At 43.2% G+C, this 23,139-nt stretch overlaps 1 protein-coding gene across 2 annotated transcripts in view; it reads right to left on the bottom strand.

Moving 5' to 3' along the window:
• Positions 1 to 23,139, bottom strand: part of LRP2 (LDL receptor related protein 2) — a gene marked incomplete at both ends in the record, with an annotated part of 151,842 nt that overhangs the window by 22,403 nt on the left and 106,300 nt on the right. For both annotated transcript variants that reach the window (XM_080927260.1, XM_080927261.1), the window contains 15 exons: positions 1,943 to 2,065; positions 4,674 to 4,811; positions 5,617 to 5,733; positions 6,253 to 6,369; positions 7,428 to 7,547; positions 8,462 to 8,590; positions 9,533 to 9,778; positions 10,403 to 10,599; positions 11,320 to 11,497; positions 13,939 to 14,162; positions 14,946 to 15,116; positions 15,518 to 15,670; positions 16,017 to 16,533; positions 19,297 to 19,592; positions 22,615 to 22,816. In XM_080927260.1, coding sequence (XP_080783386.1) covers positions 1,943 to 2,065; positions 4,674 to 4,811; positions 5,617 to 5,733; positions 6,253 to 6,369; positions 7,428 to 7,547; positions 8,462 to 8,590; positions 9,533 to 9,778; positions 10,403 to 10,599; positions 11,320 to 11,497; positions 13,939 to 14,162; positions 14,946 to 15,116; positions 15,518 to 15,670; positions 16,017 to 16,533; positions 19,297 to 19,592; positions 22,615 to 22,816 — 2,928 coding nt within the window. The remainder of the gene's footprint in view (positions 1 to 1,942; positions 2,066 to 4,673; positions 4,812 to 5,616; positions 5,734 to 6,252; positions 6,370 to 7,427; positions 7,548 to 8,461; positions 8,591 to 9,532; positions 9,779 to 10,402; positions 10,600 to 11,319; positions 11,498 to 13,938; positions 14,163 to 14,945; positions 15,117 to 15,517; positions 15,671 to 16,016; positions 16,534 to 19,296; positions 19,593 to 22,614; positions 22,817 to 23,139) is intronic.

Consider the following 23,139-nt stretch of genomic DNA (forward strand, 5'->3'; position numbering starts at 1 on the left):
TGACTTAGGAAGATTATGACCTCTATATGATTTCCTATGTGGGATATTTTGACAGTGAGAAGGATCCAAAACAATGACTTCAGATAGGAAAGGGGCGGGAGAGGTGGACCAGTCGTTAAGAGCACTGACTGCTCTTCCAGAAGTCCTGAGTTCAGTTCCCACATGGTGGCTCACAACCATGTGATGCTCACAACAGGATCTGATGCCCTCTCTGGTGTGTCTGAAGAAAGCGACAGTGTAGTCACATAAATAAAATAAATAATTTTTTTAAATAATTTTAAAAATTAATAATTAAATAAATAGAGCTGGGAAGAAATTCAAGAATTGCCATCTCAAAAACAATAATGATTTTAAAGATAATCACTCAGATTGGTGAGTGAAAGAGGCTAATTCGTAATGAGAAGATAATACTCACCAGCTCATTAACATATAATATGAATATAAAATGTTACCAAGACTATGTGTTGTTTCTTTCCTATTCAAAGTGAATGTATTCTACCTACAGAATTCCTTTAGCCATTTTAGCTTTAGTGTCCGAAGAATACTGAACAACTGAACTCATCATATTAAATACCATTCTCTTTAAAAGTAATGATCTCAATGCACTTAGAGTTTACAGAGGTTAAGATGCAGTACATTGTGTTTTACTGTGTATCATTAATCAAAATCTTTTCTCTCTTGAAATGATTCTGGGGCTCCGGCCTACTACACGTGACATTAGATAGCTGTGCATTTTTTAAGGACGGCACGGTCCACATGGCATATCATATGGTGAGGAAAGTAGGAATAAAGAGGACGGCCAGCATCTGGGAAGCACGAGAGGCATAGATGCTCCTCGCAGAGAGGCATCTGGACCTGGCCAAATCCCTTCTGATCCAAGTGAGGCCGTCACAATATACACATGGGCGGAATATAACGGTTATGTCTGGTATCCTAATGCCTTATAGAGGACCGAGGTGCTGTTAAGTATTGACTCCAGTAAAACTAGAAAATAGATAGGTTTTTCTCATGTCCGTGTGTTATCCTAGCCCAATGGTATTTCAGAACTGTTACTGGTGATTGCAAAGATTCTAACGCATTCATTCCAAGTAGAATGAAATAAAACTATCGTGCTTTCATTGGGGACAGGAAATACCATTAAACTAGCTACTTGTCCCCATTTGCTCAGTGGTTTCTTTCTAAGCCAACTAAATTTGCAAAAGACCCATCAACTCCCTCAATCAAGTAACTTTCAAACCAAAGTACAACTACTTCTGATACTTAAATGGGAAACACAGCCAGTTTCAAGTTTCTCTCTTAAACTAATCTGCTAAGGATGGAGAGATGACTCAGTGGTTAGGAGCACTGGACGCTCTGAGAACCTGTTTTCAATTCTCAGCACCCACAAGGCAGCTCCTGTTCTAGGTGACCCTCTTCTAGTTTTAGGCAGAGCACCAGGCATGCCTGAGAGGTAGCCATATATGCAGGCAAGACACCCAAACACATAAAATAGTAAAATAACAGGCTTTCTAAGATAATACATCATTTTTTTCTCCTCCGCAAAATGGATTTCCATATCCAGGGGAGGATACCAGGTTAGCTATGTTAACACGGTGACTCGCTACTTAACATGATCTTGTCAGCTGAGCCAGATTAGCAATCGGCAGCTGTAGGCTGAGGAGCCCACTGACAGCAAATTATCCGTAACTTTGTGGAGCGTGACTCAAGCATTACTTAGGCTTTCCTCTCATCTTCCTTCCACAAGAAACAAGAAAGCAGCTTGTTTAAGTGCTTCAGCAAAGATTAAACACTCAGGTGAGACAGGAAGGACGCGTTCACACTGTCTGTGACCGCCCACTACAGGTCACAAAGCAAGCTTCGGACAATCGGGAACCCTGGAGAAACATCTCACAAACAACTAAAGAGCCTGGCTTCCACCTCCTCCTTTTCCCAGTCAGCTTACAGTGCTCCTCCTTCTCGTCGCTTCCATCGCCACAGTCATCCACACCGTTGCACAGCTGGTGGCCGTAAATACAGCGACTGTTGTCACACCGGAAACGGTGTGGTGATTCACACGGAATGTTGACTGGAAAACGAAAAGGCAAAAACTGTAAGTTAAAAGCAGAAGTGACAGGGTGTAAAACCTCCAGGCTAAATCAGTGCCCAGCTCACTTCATTCATTCGTCATTCATTCATTCACTTGCTCATTTGATTAATTAATAAACACGTCCTGAGTCTCAGATACACATTATGACATAGTTACAAGTGCTAGATATATCCTGAAGAGGTGCAAGAGACAAAGTCTTTATTCTGTGGAACTTGAGTCTAGCAGGAACAGACATTACATACAAAAGAGTCAATTATACAAGAAGTCCCTCCTGGGGGGGGGCGGGGAAGGAGAGAGAGAGAGAGAGAGAGAGAGACAGATACAAAGATAGATAGATAGATGGATGGATGGATGGATGGATGGACAGACAGACAGACAGACAGACAGACAGATCAATACAGTGAGGCAGATCAGAAAAGGATTTAGAATGGAAAGAGATTAATTGAGAAAAAAGGTGGTAGGTTTGAAGCTATATAAAGATCTCTGTGTCTAGGGTAGAGAACAAGAAAGACATATATAATCAGTCATGAAGTTGGAAAAGCCATCAGGACACTATAGAAGTCCTTATCCTATAGGAGACCACTGTTTTGCCCTTCTGATTATGATCATTAAATATCTACAGCACTAAATCTTCATCTCATCCTGTCTAGCAGGTACTTATGTGGCTAGGAAGAACAGCGTCACACCAGGGTACCAACATGTCAGTGAACTCCTGTGATGGTTAGTGTTAATGTATTGTGTAAGTGGGAAAGTAAGCCAAACACTAGGATGCACACAATCACTGCTCTCTTCCTATGGCCCTAGGTATAACGCAACCAATTACTTCAAGCTCTTGCTGCTAGGACTCCCTGGTCATCAGGGACTAGAACCTGAACCTATCTTCTTTAAGTGGCTTGTTTGCCACAGCAACAAGAAAAAGAAACTGAGACCTCCACACACATAATTCAGTGACTGCCACATGAATCCGTGTTGTTCTTCTAAATGGAAGACTTGTGCTGTTTGGCTTTCTGACTACCCATCAAAGATAGAGACCAAAAGATGACCCTTGTAATGAGGGTCCTTTAGAGGAAAGGAAGAGTCAACCCCCAGGGCTGATCCTTAAAAGTACTGTTATAGAAACTATTATTGGAATTATATGCTGGGAATTGCTGGTGCAGATATTAGGAGAGTACAGTGAAGATTTGTGTGAGTATGGGTGATGGTGTGTGTGTGTGTGTGTGTGTTTTCTCACCTCTCCAACATTTAATTCTATTACCTATGACAATTTTGCATAAGTGCTTCTGAAATCTTAAGTCACAAAGTTAAAAGCAAATTTGGAAGCAGAGGTAATTGTTAGCAGCAAAGATGAGGCCGGGTAGCACTGGGGGCCATTGTGAAAATACAAGTCACTGAAGGAGGATGTCACTCCCAGTAATCACATCTCTGCATGGGAAGTGAGCAAGACGGTGCAGGGAGAGAACAAACGTGATAGGACTTTGGAAGCATGGCTGAATTATACCCACTTCACTCAAGCCTCAGAAGTCTTCAGGCAAAAATGTTCCTGGGTCCCTTTTGAAACTACCACTCATCTCTGAATGGTTTGGAAGATTTCTTCCTGGATAGGTTCCTGGGCCATCTGAGCCTAGCCAAGCCTGCAGATTTGCATTTCTTATATTTTTCCCTAGTGATAACACTGGTCCCAGCCTGAGGGAGACACTATGAGAATTATTACATTAGCCTCTCACCAGTGACCCCAAACAACTGCAGTTTCACCCACTTGGTGAAAAATCAATAGTTCTTAACCAGGGATGAATCCAAAAAGCTGTGGAGATTTTAAAAAGTGGTTATGGGGAGCTGGAGAGATGGCTCAAAGATTAAGAGTACTAGCTGTTCTTCCAGAGCTCCTGCTCTTCCAGAGCACCTAGCCTCTATTCCTAACATTTACATGGAAGCTTACAACCATCTGTAGCTCCAGTTCGGGGAGACCTGACACCCTCTTCCAGCTTTAGTTAGCACTGTACAGTGCATTCCACAGACATACGTGCAAACGAAACATATTCTTTTTTAAATCTTATAAAAAAGCCCCATCCTTACAGATTCTGCCTCTGTAGGCTTGAACCAAGCCAGAACATGTGGTATGATTCTGGCTTGTCCATTTCACAAACAAGCCACTCATTATTTTTTTAAGTATATATAATGGACTTAAGTTATTTTAAGTGGTTTCAAGAATTGAGTCTTTAGGTTTTCTACAAGTGCTCCCAAAAGACAAGGGGAGGGTACTTCAAGGATCAAGCAGAAGAGCTCCAATTTACCCCTTTTCTTCTCATACTTTAACCTCAGGACCTGTGTTCATATGTGTGTGTGCACTTCCGGTATGTATGTGTGCACTTCCGCTTTCCATGTTTGCTGCAGCCTACATGGTTAAAACTTGGCTGTTAATCTAACTTCCTGAGGCTCCAGTTGAATAACGGAAGCAAGGAGACTAAATGAAATCAGCAGGATCGATTGCTCATCAGTCAAGCCTCATCTTACACAAGTGCACTTCACACCCACACGCCTCGTGGTCCCGAGAGGCAATGTCCTCTCGGCCCCTCCCTCGACCTCTTACAGCACAGATGAATCTCCTCATCAGAACCGTCGACACAGTCATTTTCCCCATCACATATCCAGAATGACTGGATGCACACATGGTTTTTGCATTCGAACATGGCAGCTGGGCAGTAGGTACCGTTGGGAAATCGAGTAGCTGTTGGTAAGAAGAAGGACACATACAAAAAAAAAATTAATGAGATAGACATATTCAATTTTACTCACTTTATAAAAATCAATAGTTCTTAACCGGGGACGAATCCAAAAAGCTCTGGAGATGTTTTTAAAGTGGTTATGGGGGACTGGAGAGATGGCTCAGAGAATAAGAGTTCTTGCTGCTCCTCCAAGACCACCCAAGTTCCGAGCACCCACATGGAAGCTTACAACCATCTGTAACCTGAAGGTATGTCTCCTTCAACAATTGCTATCCATTGACTCTACATTATTCGTTACTTTGTTGCTGTGGCTTATCTTGAGATTCAAAAGGGACTTTGGCTGGGTGTAGCATCCGCTAGTACTCCGGAGGCAGAGGGAGGTGGGTCTCTGAGAGTTCAAGGCCAGCCTGGCTCAAGAGTTAGTTTCAGGACAACCACCATTACACAGAGAAAACCAAAAAAAAAAAAAAAAAAAAAAAAAAGGCAGGGGGTGTTTATGTCTTAAGGAACCCAATTTTCAGTGACACAAATCATTCGAGAGGGAACAAGATACTGTGTCTCTCTGGTCAAGTGCCATTTGCCACATGCATCGAAACTGTCTTTCCCCATCATCTTTGAACTTCAGGAAGAGGCAGCTGCATCATTAACAGTCTATTGTGAGTAACTACTAAACAGCCACTGCAAACAGCAAGGGATCACGGGGAAACAGTGACATTCTCGGGCAAACTGAACATCATGAGAAGCCTGAAGAGAACATACTTAGGCTAAGAAGTGGGTTATGTCTAAATGCGCTTAGCAGGCACTTACGACAAGCAGATTCATCAGAAGCATCCAGACAGTCTGCTCTCCCATCGCAGGCCAATGCCTTCGGCACACAGTGTCCGCTCATACACTGGAAATGGTCAGGATGGCAGGTCTTCATCTCTGAAGAGAAAAGCCATAAGTCTGGGATGAGCTGATGGAACTGGGCGCATGGAGCACACAGGCCATTGCTCCTTCCCTAGCCACACCCCATGTCTGACTCCCATTGAACTCGCACTACCGTCAGTGAAACCGTCGGTGAAAGAGACAAACTCAAAATTCAATTTCTGTATTCAGTATACGGAGAGGAATGCTCCCGTTGCCCTGTTGGGTAACCTCGGCTCTTAAATTCCTCCTCAGAAATAAGAGTTCTCTAATTTTCAAGGTTACATGGTTTCACCCATACCCACCATTTAATCAGTATTTAGAGTGTCTGTCACAATACTCTGTCCTCTACCCCAGGGGCACAGGTAGCCTCCTTATTTTCCTATCACTATGATCAGACTATGGTGAGTTAAACATAAAGAACAGAAAATGCAGAAGATAGCGTGACGTGTGTCGTTGCACACTAAAGAATCTTATCAACACTGGTTTAAAGTCCCTACATTGTCACACAGTGACTCTTTATGCCCTGATAGTTACCACAGTCCCGTTCATCCGAGTTGTCTCCACAGTCATTCTCTTGGTCACAGACCCATCGAGAGGGGATGCATTGCTGGTCAGCACATCGAAACTCACTCTCTGTGCACTCCCGAGGAGCTGAAAAGGAGAGGCACCTGGTCATAGTGTGCACTGGGAATCCTACCAAGTTTCAGAGCTGGCCTGAGCCCTGGGTACTCAATTCTGTCCTGTGATCTAGTCACAACCTAAAACAGAATCCTGTACCTTGCTGGGCATGGTAGCACAGACTTTAATCCCAGTACTTGGGAGGCAGAGGCCAGCCTGGTCTACATACTGAGTTCGAAGACAGCCATCACTACATAGTAAGACCTTGTCTCGAAAATAGCAAGCAAAGAATCTTATGCCTCAATTTCAAGTCCATAATGACCCTTCAGATGCTTTGCAAAACTCTAGCTAACCAAAGATAATATTCAATATGAACTTTATTATCTTTTTGCTCATGTAATAGTAGTGGTGATTGAACCTAGGACATCATCCATGAAGGACAAGTGTTTTAACACTAAGCTACATTCTTGGACTATACACACACACACACACACATATACACACATACACATCATATGTACATATGGTCTAAGTTTCTCAGTCTGGCCTTAAACTCACACTATGATCTAAGGAGACTTTGGGCTTGTGGCCTTCCTCCTTCCATCCCACAGGGATAAAAAGTACCTCCTAGACCACTCCTTTATGTAACAAGTCTTAGCCGGTTGACACTGGTAGGTGTAATCAATACCCTAATTCTCCCAACTGCCAAGGCTGAGGAGTTCTAAAAGGTAACAAATGCTGAAAAGGATATAATTAAAAAGAAACTTGAAATCAAAAACCTATCAGGAGCCTGTGACACACAAGTGAAGCCTGGGGCTTATTTTCCAAACACACCCTCTCATTCAAAATTGAATACTGAGTTTGACTTCCTTCCCTCAGGCTCACGTTTCATTGCTAATAGTCTTTACAGCTGCTACTAAAAGAGCCCCAGGAATGGTGACCATGTATGTGTAAATGCAGAAACACTCCTTCTCCTGCTATTAGGACCTGGTTGGGGGAAAAGCTTTCGATGCAGGTCCTTAGAATCAGCACCTTTTCTTACTTTACTTCTTCTGGTTTCTATCATGGGGTCCCAAATCCTAAGCACTCACCACAGTTGTCCTCATCTGAGTTATCACCACAGTCATCAGTACCGTCACACTTCCAGCGGAGAGGGATGCAGTGGTGATTTCCACACCGGAAATCCCCAGAAGGGTGGCACGGCACGGATTCTGCAAAGCACAATCATGTTCAAGACTTCCTGAGCTAGGGTCCCGGCTTCATTGTGATTCGGTCTGAGAATTATGCTTCCATATTCTTGAAGCACCCAGACATAGAGATGCCCTCTGTTAGCTAACCCTAGCCTATCCTCTATCTTGAAAGTAAATTAATTACCTTGCAGGAGGGAGGGTTTTGGCTGCCTCGCCTGCCTCTGCCTCAGGGATTAACAAAAGTCATGCACCTGGTCATTATTACCTTTTATAGAAACTATTCTAAAAGTAAAACATGATGTTTCTAATTGGCAACAAGAGGCTAAAACATTGTCGGAGGCTTAAAATGGAATCCGTAGAACATTCTATTACACCACCTTTAGTTTTTTTAGAACCAGTGCTATTATCTTTTTTTTCCCCTCCAAATCATATACATCCAGATGCTTTGGTTTCAAGAGACAGAATATACCTGATTTTGACAATTTCCATTAAATTTGTCCTTTTGTCTAAACTTTTTACACTTTGCCAGAGTGGCTACAGCTGCCCACTAGACAATTAGCAAAGACACTTAGAATATTATGGTCATGAAATAATACAACCGGGTTTGGGAATACCTCTTTTGTGTCATATTGTACCTTCTACCATCTGTGAGACCAGACAAGTTATTTAGACATGTCATGTATGAATAAGGACTGTGCATCTGGAAGAAATTAAACATGTTCCCAACATCTTAACGATAGCTTCTTTAACTTATCTGCTTTGGGACCCGATGTCATTTAAGACGACATGAATTAAGTTCCACCAATGACTCCAAGCTCCATTCCAGAGGTAAAAGACATGGGACATCTATTCTTATGAGTTATGAGAGCAGCTTGACACCTTGGCATTCTCTTGCCCCTCCCCCACCTCCCCTGCCCCTCCCCCACCCTTCCTACCACAGCCTTGCTCATCGCTGTTGTCCCGGCAGTCATCAAAACCATTGCACACCGCCCACTGCGGGACGCAGCGGTAGTTGGTTTTGCAGCTGAATTCTGTGTGGTTGTCACAGTTGTAGGCAGCGGTCACTGAAAGGGAAGAAATCAAGAAATGAGAATGCAAGACCAATCTTGTTGGAAACAGCACCAGGAGACTCCTCGCTGGGGTTATTCAGAGGGCGAGATGCCTGCAACGGACAATTGCCCCATAATCACTAGACAAGCTCTGGAAACAGTCACCTTCATTAGGTGTGATCTGTTCAGTGCGCAGAACTTGAGAGCCCTAACTTTTCTTGTCATCTCAGTACTATTCATTAGGGTGGTGATGTACTTTAGACTGGAAAGGACAAGTGATTTGAATGAAAATGGCCCCTAAAGGGTGCCGCTGTTAGGAGGTGTGGCCTTGCTGGAGTAGGTGTGGCCTTGTTAGAGGAAGTGTGTCACTGGGGATGAGCTTTGAGTTTTCAGAAGCTCAAGCCAAGCCCAGTGTCTCTCTCTCTGCCTGTTGCCCGTGAATCCGGATGTAGAACTCTAAGCTACTTCTCAAGCACCTCGTCCTGCATGCTGCCACGCGCCCCTGAAATTGTGAGCAATCCCCAATTAAATGCTTTCCTTTATGAGAGCTGCTGTGGTCATGGTGTCTCTTCACAGCAATAAAGACAGGGCATGTACCTGGTTCGGAGTTAAAACCTTGAATTGAAAAGCCGTATCTGTGGCGATCGATACGACCGTGAATTTACCTATCATGCAGAGGCCTCACCTTCCTGACCTCAGTGTTTCTCACACAAGATCACATGACAGCTCCATATCATGTTCTGAATGGCTGGACAACTCAGTGCCGTGCACAGAAGGTATAGCCATGGTCTGGCTAAAAATATAAGCCACTCGATGATGCTTTATCTTGTAGTGATAGAGTTCATAGGGAAAGACAAGGAAGGACATTTCCTTCTCTTACTCTGGGGCAGAGGGATGTGTCCCCATCTGCTTGTCTGCCGGCCTTGGTTTTGCACGGCCCCACCCCAGGGAACTCACTGCATTCGTGGATAGGCTCATCGGAATAGTCTCCACAATCGTTGTCGACGTCACACTTCCAGCTCTGTGGGATACAGCGACCGTTGTTACACCTGAACTGGCCCGGCCTGCAGGTCCGGCTGGTACAGTGTGAAGGGTCTTCGTCTGAGTTATCCAGGCAGTCGTCCACGGAGTCACACTGCCAGGACTCCGGGATGCAACGCTTGTTGGCGCACTGCCACTCGTTGGATTGACACCGGTGATGCTCTGCAAACGGGGCATTGGGTTACGAGTCAAGCGGCTGTCAAGAATGGCAGTGCCCAGTCCACACTGGTGGGAGATTAGAGAAGGCCATTTCCGCTTCCGTGCACTGGGTTTACATTCCAGGGAAGTTATTGGGGACAATGACGACTACACGGAGAGAGTTACGTCTATTAGAATAACTAATCGGCTGTTATTAGACACGGAGTTCACATCCTTTTCTTCCCACGGAACTGGGGGCCAGATGCTAAACTTCTAACTCTGTTCTTCTATTATCTAATTGTCGTCAAAGTCTGTGATGATTGCTACTTTTAAAAGTTCTGTTTTTAGTTTGGACTTGGGGAACAGCGTTAATAGGAGAGAAAACACAGTCTTCATTTAAAGTGAAGAGAAGGATTCCTTCTCGATGTCAGCTCAAGGAGGATTCTGCAACCAGTACACAGAGGAAACCCAGCCATGTAGATTCCTTCCTATTGACCTTAAATATTCAAATTCAAACCCCCTATTAAAATACATATGGGACTGGCCCTAACTTTTCGCCCAGTTTTTTTGGAATGAGATTTTGGGTTGATGCTAGAGAATCCACTACAGAAACGAACACAAAAGGCGAGAGAAAGGAACCCGACGTACCACAGAGAGCACTGTCTTCATCGGAGCCGTCAGCGCAGTCCCGGCGAGCATTGCACAAAGCCTGGGGGCTTGTGCAGTTGCCGTCCCGGCACTGGAACTGTCCCAGACGGCAGAAGCGGTGCGGGCACAGGTCTGGTTCATCAGAACCATCAGAGCAGTCCTTCTGCCCGTCACATTTCCACCAGATGGGGATACACCTGCACAAAGAAAGCGAAGCCTGTAGAAACTCACTGAGGGCCATTGGCCATGTGGAATTACATTTTGAAAACGGACATGATTATCCACCAGAATAAAGACTTTTGAGTATTTTTTTTTAAAAGCTGGGAGGCTCTAAGGGTTATTGAGTGCTTATGTCATGACAGATACATGGTAAAGCCACACGGAGCCTTCTTCATAATGATGGAACACATCATGAACCAAAGATCAAGCTTTGACCAATAGAAAAGGAGAAGGCTATTTCTTCTTCAGACAGTTTAGAGAACGGGAAAAGACATTTGTCAGCTCTACTTCAGATGCGAGGCTAACATCCAGCATTTATAGGGCACTGCAATACCCAAAAAGCAAAAATGACAATGAGCTAAACAAATGGGCTAAAAACATGAACAGTTTTCAAAAAAAAAAAAAAAAAAAAAAAAAAAAAAAAAAAAGCAAAATGGCCAATAAGCAACATCCCCGGGATGTGCATGGCGGGGAAAGCAAGTTAAAGCTACCTTGAGGTTCCACCAAACCCCGGACCAGAATGGCTATCATCAACAAGCCAGACAACAAAGACTAACGAGGATGGGGAGACAAGAGCCCGAGTTCATGATGGCGGGTCTGTAATCTGGTGCAGCCAGGGTGGTAGTTTCTGACATTAAAAACAGGTAATCCAGCCAGACCACTGCGGGAGAAATCGGAAAGGGGAGCAGGTTCCTCACTTTTCATTGTTGCCGCACAGGAACTGCGTGCTGGAGCACATGGGCATGCAAAGTGTTCTGTCTCGAAGCTGGACCGTCTGGAAGTCATCGGGACACTCGCAGGTGAACCCTCTCCCTCCGGCTTTAATGAGGCACAGGTGAGAACAGCCACCATTGTTGGTACCGCAGGGATTGCTCACTACCGAAGAGAAGACGAAAGCATGTGTCTGTTGTCCTTTGCCTTGAGTGTCAAATACCAATTAGCAGTACGTAGAGCAGGCCGTGGAATTGGTCACCCCTTAACTAAGAGAAAGCTGTGGTTTTTTTGTCATTGTGCCAACGTTTAAATGGCACGGATAGTGGTTTTTATGTTTCTCCAAGTCCTGGGAAAGCAAACAAGAGCACAGCCTGCATGCTGCCTGATTTCAAGTCTGAGCTGTGCTTCCCAACAGACATTCGTACAGCAACACTCCCTTATCCTAACGAATGGGACAACAGAGGTTTGGATGCCAGAGCCACGCAGGGGTAGCTTGTGCGGTGTCTTAAGCTTTTCCGTCTCCCCTTAGGGACAAAGATTAACTGAAGTTCCAGTAAGACTGTGTGAAGGTTATTGAATACCATTATAGTGATAATTCTCATTCTTCTTTATTTCTAAGTTTGTCAGATGTTAGAAATTAGAACTTCAATTTTGTATCAATTATAGAGATGTCTACCAATGTAGGATTATGGCTATCCACTACTTTGTTCAAGCATAAATTTAGTAATTCATCTCGTGTATTTCTTCCCTGGTCAAAATTATGACCATTCCCAAGTTATCCCTTAAAATGACAGCCTAACTATAATTTGTAAAATAACCATAACCAGATACACAAACCCAAGAGATTGGGATGATGACTCTTCTTCCTGCTGAATAGGGATGACAAAAAATTGGCACAGAATTATATATTGATATAGAATTAAGGCTTTCATTGATACAAATTTTGAAATTAATAGTTACTCTTAGATAGGCATTATGCCTATGCAATTCATTTAAGAATACAAGACTTAGGCCCAGTCCTTCTAAGAACTCCTGTTAAACTGTGTAGGATGATTAAGTAACTCAAGGGCCAGACAGGAAACTCAAGGTTACATTAAATTCTGATTTAATTATAATAAAGCATTTTCAATATTACTCAAGTGGAAATGGCTAAGAGTTGTTAAGGTTTAACAGTTTAGATATAATTTACATAGTCTTCAAAAACATCAGAAATCCACAGCGTGTGACATTTAATGAGACATGTCTGCTCCTGACAGCTTCCCCATTCTCCTTCAAAGAAGAGTTTGAGCATCAAAACCTCCATGTAGCTGGATTTTTATGGTTATGCTGAATTATGAGAGAAGAGCCTTTTTTCTATTTACACAGAAGGGGTGAGATGTTGGGAATTGGCTCTAATTCTTTGTCTTGATTTGCCCCCCAAAACGGGAATCTGCATGTCCAGGTGATGAAGGTCCTGTCCCTAGTTGGTTTTTATTAATTAATAAAGGTCCAACAGCTGGGCAGAGGGAGAGGGGGAGAGGGAGAAGAGGAGAGGGAGAGGGGGTCCCAGGAGAAGAAACACAGGGAGAGGAAAGAAAGGATCTCGGCCAGATAGGAGGAACCATGCCAAGAAGGAACAGAGGGTGTAGTGGCCCAAAATATAGGTACAAGAAGGAAAGCAGCCCCCAGAAGAGCTGCACAGAAGCATCTTGGGCAGCAAAGATGATGGGGGGGGGGCAGAAGGAACCAGGGCAACAAGAAGAAATATGTATTTAAGTATTAAGTCAGGAATGCTGGAGAGGGGAGTGTGCTGGCTGTGGGGAGGAGGTTTATAAGTGCCCAGGCACTGAGCTAGTCAAGGCGTAACAAAAGTAAAAGAAAAAAAAAAAAAAGTTAGTCAGATGCTTTTAGCGAGACAACAAAGCAGACCCCGAGAAGCCAATCTGCACCCCCCAAAAGTATACTTCAAATGTCTCCCACATTATTTCTAAAAGACTAATTAACTTTAATTGCATGAAGCAGAATAAAAATTCATAAAGAACAGAGTACACTCTTCCACCCACCACTATTTTCTCAGAAGATGAGAATAATAATATTTGTGTGACTCAAAACATGCGACCGTGAGCAGAGATATAACTATTTCATAATGACTGCAATTTTCTTCTAAATTTTATTTGTTATTAAGGGATAATTGTTAACTATAATTGCATACTGATAGAGATACAGGATATTTTTATTTTTCAAAGTATTGAGGGATAAAAGCAGTTGATACTTAACTCACTTTAAAATACAAGAGTCCCCCCCACCACCACCAAAATACTAGCTATGGGAACACCTGTCATTCACTTAGAGGTCTCTTGTCAGTCCAAGGTCACCCTAAGCTACGTACCTAGACTAAAAGCTAAGAACCTAAAATGCAGCTCATCGGCAGACTGATCATCTAGTAAGCACGAGGGCCTGGGTTCTAGCCCAACACTGCAAAATATAAATTTGATTTATAAGGAGAGAAATGAATTCCTCTTAATTCGAGAAAGGTGTTTGAAAGACAGCATTGACAACAGTCAATGAGTTCCTGCAAATCATGTTCCAGAGAATGGCTGCCCCGAAGCCCACCAGTTACTCACTAATCGGCTGCCGGTATGGATGGTACACATGGATGTCAAAAGGCTTGTGCGTTGTGTTCACCAGCACGACTCGACCTGAGCCATCATATTTGTTTCCCTTTTCAACCGTCCGAGTATTCCAATCTGTCCAATAAACAGTGTCTCCAAAAATGGTAAGAGCATAGGGGTGGGGCAGTGTTCCATCATACACTGTTTGTCGATGGTGACCCTCCAAATCAGAGAACCTGGCGGTAGGAAGAACAGGGTGTAAGTTAACTCCTCTCCTCTACATGTCCTCCAGGATCAGCGAGTGAAGCCATCAATTATGAAGAGTCTACCCCTCCGGGTGTCTAAACAAATGGCAATGACATTAAAGTTTAAAACTAGACTCAAAAACCTGGAATAGCCACAGATAGTTGTGGTTTGGGTTTTTATGCCGGTTCTGCCCATTGACCACTTTTGATTTCCTGAGATAAGCATCATTCTTGTTGACTAGATCTCTCTCTCTTTCTCCTCTCTCTCTCTCTCTCTCTCTCTCTCTCTCTCTCTCTCTCTCTCTCTCTCGCTCGTGTGTGTGTGTGTGTGTGTGTGTGTGTGTGTGTGTATGTGTAGATGCCTTCAGAGACCAGAGGCATCAGATCCCCTAGAAATATGAAGTAATGGAATATTGTGAGCCAGTCCATGTGAGCTCTAGAAAGAAGTGAATCCAGGTCCTCTACAACCTCCTCTGAATTAGGCTCCTGACATCCTGTCTTCACTAGCCATAAACTCTACCTCTTCCTGTAGGTAGCATGAGCTAAGACTGAAGCTATAACTCAGTGAGTAGAAACTGAAAGTCATCCCTAGCTGTACAGAAACCTTGAGGTACACATGAGATCCTTACAAAAGGGAGCTCAGAGTGACTCTTGAGTACACAGGCCAGTTGGAAGGTATATACATAACGGTTAGGACCGAAGCCTCTGAAAGCACAGCCCTGCTAGTTTGTAATTGGCTACTTAATTAGTCGGGTTTTTTTTCTCGGTACATACTCAATGTAACCCAGGTGAGCATCTGCCCAGTACAAGAGATCGTTGGTGTAGTCAATGGTGATGGCATTGGGCCATTCTATCTTGGTAGAGATGATCACAGACTTATTGGTTCCATCCATGCCAATTCTCCCAATGTATGCGTGAATACCCCAATCTGCCCAGTAGACATGCCTGTGGGAGCAAACACAGAGGGTTCAGACTCCAAAACCAAAAGATACAGCTGTTCTCCATCTAGAGAAGTGAAGTTCCCATCCCAGAGTCTCTCAGAAAGGAAAGAGGGCTGGGAAAAATATCCATAACAGAGACGATGGTATACAGTGATATAGGGAGTCCATTAAAGAAATTTCACAATTTCTCACGCATACAACTCAAATGTAACTCAGAGATGAAAAGTTAAAGAATCCAGCTGATAAACATCCTTTGAATGAGCAACATTGCTCATTCCACTAATACACATTCACCAAGCAAGAAAACAGAGACAGTTCCCAGCAAGATATTGGTCCATAGGTAGTTAGATGAACAAGTGATTGACAACATGAAGGAAAAGAGCCAAGATTACAAAGGGGCCATACCCTCTTTGAGGATGAAGTACAATTCCCCTGGGATTTTCAAAGCAGAAGGTATTGTTAGCATCCACACAGTGCTGGGCTAGCATTTTGCGATGTCGACCTTCAAGGTCAGAGACGAACAGGCCATCCAGGATGGCATCCAACCAATAGAGTTTTCTGCAATGGAAGGACAGTGGTTATCATGATAGCCCCTTTGTTTATATGCCCAGTTTCCTGAGCTCCCTGAGATTCATACATACATCGGTTCCATGGCACCTTCATCAAACAAAAGAGGACTCAGAGAAACAGGAAAGCCTATCAAATGTTTCTACAAACCTAAGTTGAAAGAACTGAAAAACTCAGAATTTCTAACAGTTTTTACAAATTGCCATGGTTGGAGGGATGGCTCGATGGATAAGTGGTACCTGAATCCCCAGAAGCCATGTGAAGCCAAGGCACAATGGTCCCCTTCTGCCAAGCCAGAAAGAGAACCAAGAACCTGCCGTAGAGGTTGCGTTCTTACCTGCTGACCCAATCCACAGCCAGACTTTCAGCACGTCTTAACCTGTGGTTTATGATGGTCTCCCGGTTTGTCTTATTCAAAAACATCCTCTCGATGATTTGCTTCTCTGCATCAATCCAATAGAGCCTCTTTTCTACTCTGTCAAAGTCCAGGGCCACAACGTTGCCCAGTCCTTGCAAAACCAGGGAGTAAGATGTGCCATCTGTAGTTAAGTTTCTTATATAGTAACGGTTGCTAAAGATGAGATAGGGCTCGATGTTACTATTCTGCCGGCAGCTCTTCCCATCCGGCTCACGGATGTAGCCAGGGGCACACTTACAAATGTAGGAGCCTACCACATTCTCACACTTCTGGCTACAGAGCTGGGGAGACTCCTTGCATTCGTCAATATCCACGCAGGAACGTTTGTCGGACATGAGCTTGTACCCGGGGAGGCAGGAACAGTAGAAACTGGTTATGGTATCTGTACAGTTGTGGTCACAGCGACTGATTGAAGAATCCTGACACTCATTAATGCCTGCAGGCAAAGGACAGTTACGAGAGGACCTAGAACATCAGCCAGAGGCCCATGATCACACTCAGAATCAACACGCCTACCATGTGGTGCCAGTTCTTAGTGAATCATAACAAAAGAAGAGAGGCCACTGGGATTTTCAGAGGCCACATTGACCATTCGAAAGTCGGTGATTTTTCCACTTCCTTTCCAGCTTAATCTTTTTGCTCCCATTACTTAGAGAACTCTATATTATGTTTCTATCATCAAACCACCTTAAACAAGACGTATTTAAAACTGGAGAAAAACTAAGTTAGAAGTTTCTCATCTAATGAAGCAACACAGTAAATTTTCTTTCCAAAGTTTACATCAAGACTGAAATGTTTAAATACTCAAATTGTATGCACGTGTGTGTGTGTGTGTATATGTATGTGTGTGTGTGTGTGTATAAAACACTACACAAATTTATAGAGCTATCCAGCACACTCTACCCAGCTTAGCCCTTCACCTCAGATCTTAACAATTAACATTGACTAGTACTTTAAGCAGACATAATCTTGAACACTCAGCTGAAGTTTCCCAAGTAGCTGACACATTAGTCACAAACCACTGTGTCCACTTCTCAGTAAGCTTAATAACAAACTGACAAGAGAAGAAACAGAAGAGGTGGCCCATTGTGCTCACTCAGTGGTGTGACACTCAGCCCTGACTAGTCACAAAGTACCAGTGTGACATATACATCTGCCCTATGGGATTGGATTCGCTCAAAGACCTCACAGCACTGACACTATGACAGGGGCCAAGCCCACCCTAAAAGCAGAAGAATATATACTTTTTTATGAGACCATTTATTTCCTTTAATTTAATTAATGTAATAAAGGCAAACATTTAAAGTCTGCCTATCAGATTTACAATGGCATCTAGAATATTTTAAAATATATTTTCCATGGAAGTTAAGACTTACACAATGGTAAAACAATCTTTCTGTTCTCTCTCTCTCTCTCTCTCTCTCTCTCTCTCTCTCTCATAAAAAAGTACATAATTTTTATTGCTAAAAGTTAAATTAAATAATTAAATTGTATTTTAAGTACTGATGTAATACTAGAGTATAAAAACATTTCAAATGTTATCCCCTCACTCCCTTTCCACCCTCCCCCTCCACTTGATTCCATGAAGGTGCTCCCTCTCCCAATCATCCTCTCCACCTCAGCACCTTGGCATTCCCCTACACTAGGAAAACACGACTTCACTGAACCAATGGCCTCCTCTCTCATTAATGCCAGACAATGCTGTCCTCTGCTACATAAGCAACTGGAGCCATGGGTCTCTCCATGTGTGCTCACTGGTTGGTGTTTTTGTCCCTGGGAGTTCTACAGGGTTTGGTTGGTTGATATTGTTGTTCTTCCCATGAAGTTGCAGACCCTTTTTGCTCCTTCAGTCCTTTCTCTAGCTGCAAGCATCCTCAACAGATGCAAAACCCATGATCCAATCAAATCTACTTCAACTGTTAATTTACCACATAATCCTAAACAATTACTTTTCTAGCCATCTGCTAGTTTTATTGATTGCAAAAGGAATAAGTATACTAGATTACTAGGAATCCTGCTGGCTATGAGTTTGAATGTTAATAGGCTTACAAGAGAGAATTGCCTTTTCGAGTTGAACGTTAAATTGAGTTATGCATCACAAAGGATTTGGTTCTTACAGAGCACCAGGTATGGGAGCCTGTAACCCAGCTCTGAAAGACTGAAGGACTGATTGACTGAGCTACAGTCAGATCAGGTCTCAGAAAAGGTCAGGGCATGAAGATGTCTGTCTGAAATGCCAGCACTTGGCAGGCAGAGACAGGCAGTTCTCTATGACTGCCAGGAGAGCCTGACCCACATAGTGAGTTCCAGACCAGCCAGAGCTACAAAGTGAGTCCCAGTTCCAAAGTAACAAAATTAATAAATATGTGAAATAAAAAACAAAAAATATAATACATAAACCACAATGCGACTCTATCTTCATTAAAACTAATACTAAAAACTTTTTCATACTATATGCCATCTAAAAAAATTGTGTCATTTTAAAATGTAATATATTTTAAATATTGATAAAAACAATTTTGTGTACTTCAGCAAATAACTATTATAAATCAATATTATAATTCCACAAATTTCCATAGTATTTTCATTCTAGATTTCTCTGCACATGCATACACACACAGACACACACACAGACACACACACACACACACACAGAGTCAACTTGGTAAATGTATTTAATGAGAAGAGACGATGACCAATAGTGGAAGGGGAAAAAAAGATACATTCTCTGCTTTTAACCCATTTGGGTTTTTGTTACTGATGCAAGGAATGCCATCATGTAGACAAGAACGAGCAAGAAGAAACTGCAGAGAGCACGACCCATTGGGAGTGTGAAATTCAAACAGGCAGGATCATACCAACTTTCTGCTGCTTCCTTACATTTGGTTGTCAGTGAAGAGGATACTAAATGTTCCAGTCTAAATGATACTAAATGAAAAGCAAGCCAAGAGCTCACTCTGAGGACCCTGGGAGAACTTCCAAGTTCTCTTCATTCTGGATGTCTTGTTGAGCAATTCTCTTAAAGGACATCCTGAATATTGCTCTACCTGATAGACCAAGTTACCTCTATTTATTCAAAGGAAGCAAAGGTGTGTGTGTGTGTGTGTGTGTGTGTAAATTGTCTTTGCAGAATGGAGAGTCCTGGGAAACCTTAAAGTACTGCGAATCTACACAGCTCCCCTCCCCCTCCCATACTCACCACAGCCTTTCTCGTCACTGTTGTCTGAGCAGTCATCCACATGGTTACAGACTCTCCCCATCTCGATGCAGTGGCCATTGTCACACCGGAACTGATGAGGTGGGCATGTGGGTTCTGGGGTGTGACACAGATGGTCCTGCTCATCCGACCCATCTCCACAGTCATTGTCCTCATCACAGACAAAGAACCTAGTGATACATCGCCCATTCTGACAGGTAAATTGATCTGCTCGGCAGGGTGGGTACGAGCAGTCCCTCTCGTCGCTGTAGTCCCCACAGTCATTGCGCCGATCACACCTGCGTTATGAGACCAAGGACCATGTAGACCATTTTACCAAGATTACAATGCCTGAGCTCTCTATAATCAAAATATCCATTGATCTCCACCAATCTCCGACTCTGGAACAATCCATGATTTGGTCACCTACATGATTTCATTTCCCCGGTGCTGGTGGCTGCATAATAAATATGAGTGTGGATTTGTTCACTGTTTTAGAGGGCAAATAACATGAGTCATACATTTGGACACTGGAACTAGCCGAACAGACACATTGTGTACAAGTCCACAGCCTGAATTCTGTGTCCCATAGAATTGTTGTTGGACAGTGTCTTTTCAGAACACCTATCTTTTTACTGTGGTAATGTTTGCATCAGCAGACCTTTCACATGATTCTACTGGGACCCTTCACAGTAGGTGAATTGGTTATGGTAATGGAAAGGAGATTAAAAGCAGTAGATTATTAGGAAATAATGGCAGATTTGCATGTTATAGTCTTAATTATGGTACCTAACATTCCCAGGTCCTAAGGATGACACAGTTTCCCGAGATACCATGGATCATAAATCATATACTAAAGACCTATAAAAAGCCATGCTTACTGAACAGGGTCGTGGTGATAGTTTATGATATGTATAAAAGAATTTAGGATAAATATAGATAATGCTAATATATGAGAATTCAACAATGATAGAAGGAGGTCCAGGAGCTAAGGGCAGAGTACCCTGAGATATTAAGGCACCAAAGATGAATCTAGTCAGTTTTACTGCTGCACACTGACCATGTCTGCTAACTAGAGCTGTCATCCGCAAGCCTGGGGTACTGCCGATACAATTTAAACCTAAGGCATATGCATAGATGAATGCATGGTCAAGGTCAAAGCCTTGGTCAAGGAAAACAGACTTAGTCTGCTTGATTTTCCAGAAAATCAAATGATTCCCAAATGGTTTGAGACATCAGTGTCTCCCCTTATCTAGCTTACGCCTTACACCATGAGCAAATCACCAGGCTCCCGGCACAAATGTATCCCATTACTCCAGCAAGCACTCCTGACTTAACCCAGTCTCAGCAAGCACCACTGCAATGTGACAAGAAAACTATCCCCTTGTCCCCAGTGCCAGTGGGCCGCACACACTCCAGCCTAGAGGTTTTCACCCCATTCTGATGCCACTTAGATATACAGGATCCGACCCTACATCCCAGGTTTCCAGAGAACAGTTTTATTTTGTTTGGATTTTTTTTCCTTATTTTGCTATAGCACTGCCAAGAGAACTTGAGAAAGAAAAAAAAAAAAGAAATAGGAGAAGATCTAAGAAAATGCAAGGATAACAAAAAAAGAAAAGGAAAAGAGAAGGGAAGGAAAAAGATAATCGAAGTCAGTCAAAACCTAGGGAGTTTTTACAGGATGGAGGAGACCGTAGAAAGGAGGGGTGTGGGAGTGGGGAGACCTTAGAAAGGAGGGGTGTGGGAGTGCACAGTGGAGAAGGGGACAATGCATAGAAAGGGAGACAGAGACAACCCAGTCTAATAAAAACAAAGCCCTGAGTTTTCAGACATATTCCCATCTATGAAGGACAGAACTGGTTACTTACTAGAACTAGAATAGAGCTCTCAACTGGGCAGAGAGATGACTGCTTTGGCTGCCCACAAATCCACTTTATTCACTACACTGCACGCTAGGACCCCGCTGGGAATGTTTCAACTTTCCTAGCACATGACTGCTCATGCCTCTTCAGAATACCACCATACATAAAACCTTGGCCATCCTGTATTCCAGACCTATCTCAGCATCTATCAATGGGGCCTTTGCCCCTAGGCCTGTGCTGCTCTGACCTTTCAATCTTTCTCTAGCCACGGAAGCCTGATGGTTCCTGGTGCTCGGAAGACCCCCTGTGCTTTTTAACCCTAGAGTGGGCCCCGTACCTCTGTTTCAGTTCCACATATCCAAATGCCTAGTGCCTACGCCTAGGGAAGGTCTACAACATCGCATTCTTTCTCCCATCGGTAAACTCCTTTCTAAGTTTGTATTTGATCGGGGCTTCTATTAGTCTCTTTATTCCTCTATAGCCAAAGACTTACTACATACGGTACACTAGAAAAACAAAATTCATTTTAAGAAACCCATTTGGAGAAAGTGGTAAGAAACCACCCCACAGGGAATCACAAGATCCCCCCAATGCAGCACCCTGTGGGCCGAATCTGAGACAGTGTCAAAAATTTAAAATGTCCTACATAAGATTCGCCATTTTCAGAGCTTTGGCCTTCTCACCTGACAACATTAGCTGCCTTGACTACTCAAGGTTCTGGTAGATTCTCTTCTAATTGAGCAGGGGTGGGTGTGTGTGTGTGTGTGTGTGTGTGTGTGTGTGTGTGTGTGTGTGTGTGTGTGTGTGTGTCTGTGTGTGTATGTGTGTGTGTGTGTCTATCTGTGTGTGTATGTGTGTGTATGTGTGTGTGTGTCTATCTGTGTGTGTCTGTGTGTATGTGTCTGTGTGTGTCTGTGTGTGTATATGTGTCTGTCTGTGTGTGTGTGTGTGTGTGTGTGTGTGTGTATGTTTTATGTATTTATATTTCAGATGTTGCTCCCTTTCCCGGTTGCCCCTCCAGAAACCCCCTATCCCATTTGCCAAGTGCACTCTTTCTTACAGCACATAGCAAATAAAGAAACGGTTCTTAGAGCCATGCCTGCCCCCAAGTGAAAGATGAGGAGGCTAACCAACTAGTGTCAGATTAACTCATTTTCTCTGCCCTTCTGTGGAAGGCCACAGTATAGCTTTCATGAACGCTGGGATCTTCTTGAATCATGTCATCCATAAAAACACAGAAATATCCACATCAGTATAAAATGTGTATTAATAATACGTCACATAGTAAAACACTTTGTCTGACCTGGATTTCAAAAGAATCCAAACATTTCCTTGGGTAGCCTAGGGCATCAAGGTCACTAGGCCCTGTGACCAGTTTGCCAAATGTGTGAGTCAGTCCTGCCCCCCCCCCGTGAATATTTAGAGTGTAGAGGGATGTGTTGGAGCCCCAGTTCACCTGAAAGATTGCCTGATACACCGTCCATTTGCACAGCTGAACTCTCCTGCAGAGCAAGTTCTCATGGTACAGTTCTGCAGCTCATCCAGGGCGTCCGAGCAGTCTGCATCGCCGTCACAGACCCAGATTTTTGGAATGCACCTCCTGTTTGGGGGTCTGCTGTTTATACAGGTGAACTGGGTGCTGGGACAGAGCTGAAGCTCTAAAACCAAAGCAGACAAGAATCCCTCAGCTTGGAAATGCTCTGATGATCTTTATAATCCTATAATCTTTAACACTCTGACAAATCATATGGGCAGGGTAATATTATAAATACCTCTAAAGGTTCTAGAGCTCAATGGTTTGAATTTGAATTTTTCAGAAGTAAAACCCTCAGTATAAAAACTCTGCCTATTTTTCTGTGAGATTTACGTAAAAACATGGTTTTTTTTTCCATAAAGTTTCAGAAAACAACTTCCGTTTTTAAAATTTGCCTCTTTATAATGTATTTATTCTCTCATATAATACATACAGTACCCTGACTAC

This window comes from Micromys minutus (genome assembly GCF_963924665.1).
Source record: "Micromys minutus genome assembly, chromosome: 13".
Taxonomy (NCBI): Eukaryota; Metazoa; Chordata; class Mammalia; order Rodentia; family Muridae; genus Micromys; species Micromys minutus.